This window comes from Prosopis cineraria, unplaced genomic scaffold, assembly GCF_029017545.1.
Source record: "Prosopis cineraria cultivar Desert tree isolate PC_DT_omini unplaced genomic scaffold, ASM2901754v1 PC1721, whole genome shotgun sequence".
Taxonomy (NCBI): domain Eukaryota; kingdom Viridiplantae; phylum Streptophyta; class Magnoliopsida; order Fabales; family Fabaceae; genus Prosopis; species Prosopis cineraria.
In genome coordinates, this window is record NW_026557046.1 from 1 (window position 1) to 3169 (window position 3169).

General features: G+C 37.1%; 1 protein-coding gene across 2 annotated transcripts; it reads right to left on the reverse strand.

Moving 5' to 3' along the window:
* Window positions 1-66: 66 nt before the first annotated feature.
* LOC129300724 (uncharacterized) lies at window positions 67-1982 on the reverse strand. Of its 2 annotated transcripts, none has more exons than XM_054939309.1 (4): window positions 1666-1982; window positions 746-796; window positions 428-658; window positions 67-143 (listed from the first exon to the last, which is right to left on the reverse strand). In XM_054939309.1, exons 1-4 carry the CDS (start codon window positions 1789-1791, stop codon window positions 93-95), a joined length of 459 nt encoding a protein of 152 aa, XP_054795284.1. In that variant the 5' UTR covers window positions 1792-1982; the 3' UTR covers window positions 67-92. The 2 variants fall into 2 exon arrangements, with proteins under 2 accessions (XP_054795284.1, XP_054795283.1); XM_054939308.1 differs by having other exon boundaries at window positions 428-664; window positions 1666-1980.
* Between the last annotated feature and the right edge of the window lie 1187 nt (window positions 1983-3169).

The following is a 3169-nucleotide window of genomic DNA, read 5'->3' on the forward strand; positions in this document are numbered from 1 at the left end:
GTCAGCATTTAAAAAGCATCTTTTTATAAGAAGAGCCATCCAACAACCGCTTCATTGTCTAATTTATAGCATGCAGTTCTCTGTCTTTCTCTTCAATTTCCTTCCAGCTCATGTACTGTATGATCCCTTTCACGGAGTTGCTCCTGCAAGCCAAATTTACAAGCTTTAAACAAAGTCGCCTACCATAAATAGATTATCAGCACAAAATTCTTTATTTTCTCACAATGACAAACAAAAATCTGCATCTGCACTGCAGTATCAATAAATGGTCAACAGACATGACAAACTCGATACTACTAAAAAAGGCTACAAATGGACAATGAAAAAAATATTTTAACCATAAAACTTGAAGAATAATAGATTTTTCGTGTTAAATTAAATAGAGCAAACTAAACTACAGAGACCACATATTATATTTAATTTACACCTGAAGCTTGCAGGCAGCATTAGAATGTTCCTTGAGTTGAGCATCAAAGCTATTTTGCATTTCAATTATCTCAGTTCTTGCAATCATTTGAGCTCTAATCTCAACCTCGATGCGTTCTAACTCCTCCCTTTGTCTAGCAACATCCTGAATTCGTTGCTGCAATATATCATTGTCTAATGTCCCATCCACTGTCACCGAACAGAAATCAACATCAAGGGGCTGTCTTCCTTGCTGCACCTTGAAAAGGAAAAAATCATCTTCAGTTCCTAAATCCAAAACACTGAAAAGAAGCTTCTGTTACCATAAACATAACCTTACCTCATATATGGTTCTTTCATCTGATTGCCCCAACTTTCTTTGTTCTAACTCCTGCAGAATAATAGATGTCCAGTTAGCAATCAAATAAAATGAAAAATAAGGAAAAAAAATAGCTCCTTCCACCATAACCGGAATGCCAGCACAGCACCCTTTAAAAAAATATGACTGAACAGCGTAGCTTTGATATTAAACTTGAACGGCCTCAAACAATTTGCTTTCACTTCACTGCTCTCATTTATAAAAGTCAATAGCTCAGTTCCTAATATATGCACGGTTAATGGGTAGGGGATAGCCTGCAATAAAAGCAAATAAGTCTCTAAAACTTGAGTGGTGGACACTGACGGACCATATGAGGTTTCTCTAAACCAAATATTGAAAATATAGAGAACCACGCACTATCCAAAAGATAGAACATAGAAATAAAATTTAGAAACCGAATCAAATTACGTATTTCACCTCAGTCTTGATGTGTGAAAAGAAAATACAGTTCAAACTTATATAGACTTGAGTCATCTAAGACAAGATACTTGCTTCACAAAGACAAGCACGGGAACTACATATCCACCGAGTGTGCGCAAGCTAAGGACCACATTATCCACCTACACACTACTCATGACTTCTATTAGCCACAGGGTTTGTGCCCAGAAAAACCAATAGCCCCTGAACTTTAAAAAAAAGATACAAAGATGAACATAGACTAGCGCGAGCCGACAAAGCTAAACCCTAACCCCAATTTGGACAGTGAGAAATATGTTAATCCTCAGAAGGCATGCATTGAGAAGGAGATCCAATGTTTTCATTCTCTCGATCTCTAGCAATGGGTAAGCTTCAATTCCACATCTTTGTGTTTTCATCATTTCCCACGTTACCCCGCTACCAAATAAGACCCGGTAAAAATATTGCCGCTGACGAATCAATACCTTGTCGTCTGGGTTTCCAGCTAGATGATGCTCCGCAACAGCGCGCCACTCCTGCCGGGACAATGGCATCTGGAAAGAAGAGCCCCGAGTGGCGGTGGCAGTGGCTACACTGGCCGTGCCCTCCATTGAGTGAAAAATCGAAGACACTGATGTTCACTCAATATGTATCGCCCAAAAATAATATCCCTTAATTTTCAAGGGAAAAACATTAGCAAAGCCCTAAAACTGGGGGCTTGCGAAAGCAGGGCACTGGCACCGCAGAATAATGTTGGGAGGGGGATAAGAAGGAAAGGAAAGGAAGGGGGGGTCCGGAGGATAAAAGGGTTTTGGAGGGATTCCTGTTTAATCAACTCTCATGTCGGGTAATTTTTATTTTTTTTTTCAACCCTCATGGGTGTGTCTGGATTTTGGCATAAGTGATCATAAAAAAATTTGATCAGCATAATAAGTTTTAATTATAATAGATTGATTATGTTATGATATGATGTTGTTTGAATACTAATTTTTTAAATTGATTTTAACCAAAATTAATTTTTGATATATAAATTACAATAAAGGATATAAGTTTTGTGATGGATATTGGTAAAATTGCATATAATATTATTAAATTTATTTTGATTTGTTTAACAATAAGATGTGGTAATGATACATTTAACATTTGTAAAATTATTTAACATACGTATATTTATTAACAATATAAATTTAAATTTAAATTATATTATAATATTAATGTTTTAATTTGAAATGAAAAAGATCCTTGCTTCCACAATGCCACTCTCTGCTATCCCTCCAAACCCTTCCACCGCATCATGTCCCTTCGTCTCTCTGACGCCTCCTCCTACATTGCCCTCAAATCCCTCTTTCACCCTTCAGTCTCTCTAGCTCCTCAATTGCCCTGCCACTCCCATTCGTTTCCCTCCCAAACTTGTTGCCTCTCCTCGCTCCTTCACATGTATCAACAGCCTCCGTTAGGTCTTCGGTGTTTAGCTCCCTTGCCTCGAGAACCTCACCAATCCCACTGTCTCCAATGTCCAAGTCAAGGCTTTAGGCCCTTATGTTTATAGGACTTAGCCGATCACAAGCCACACATTGGTAGGGGTATATTTAAGATGTTTGAAATTCTAACAAATAATAGAAGTTCTAAAAGATATAATTGATATTGAGAAGCAAGTGAGGGGAGCTTCATTCAGAGCACATTTTGAAATTAAATAATCAATCATATAGAAAATAGAGTGTTTGGGTATTTTGTACCAAAACGTGGTTCCCGTACAAATAAATGATTTTGAACGCAAATGCAAATAGGCACTACATATACAAACGCCACGTTTAGTTAGAATGATTGATTTTGTTTAATAAAGCATTATGAATGGCACATTGTGTCTCGTTTGGTTTCCCTCTAAGGAATAGAAGCTATAATGCTTTGTTTGGTATGGTATGGTAGAAGAGTTTTTTTAAGAAAGTAGAAGTGAAGTTGGAAGTGAAACTGAGTTTAAAACTATGTTTT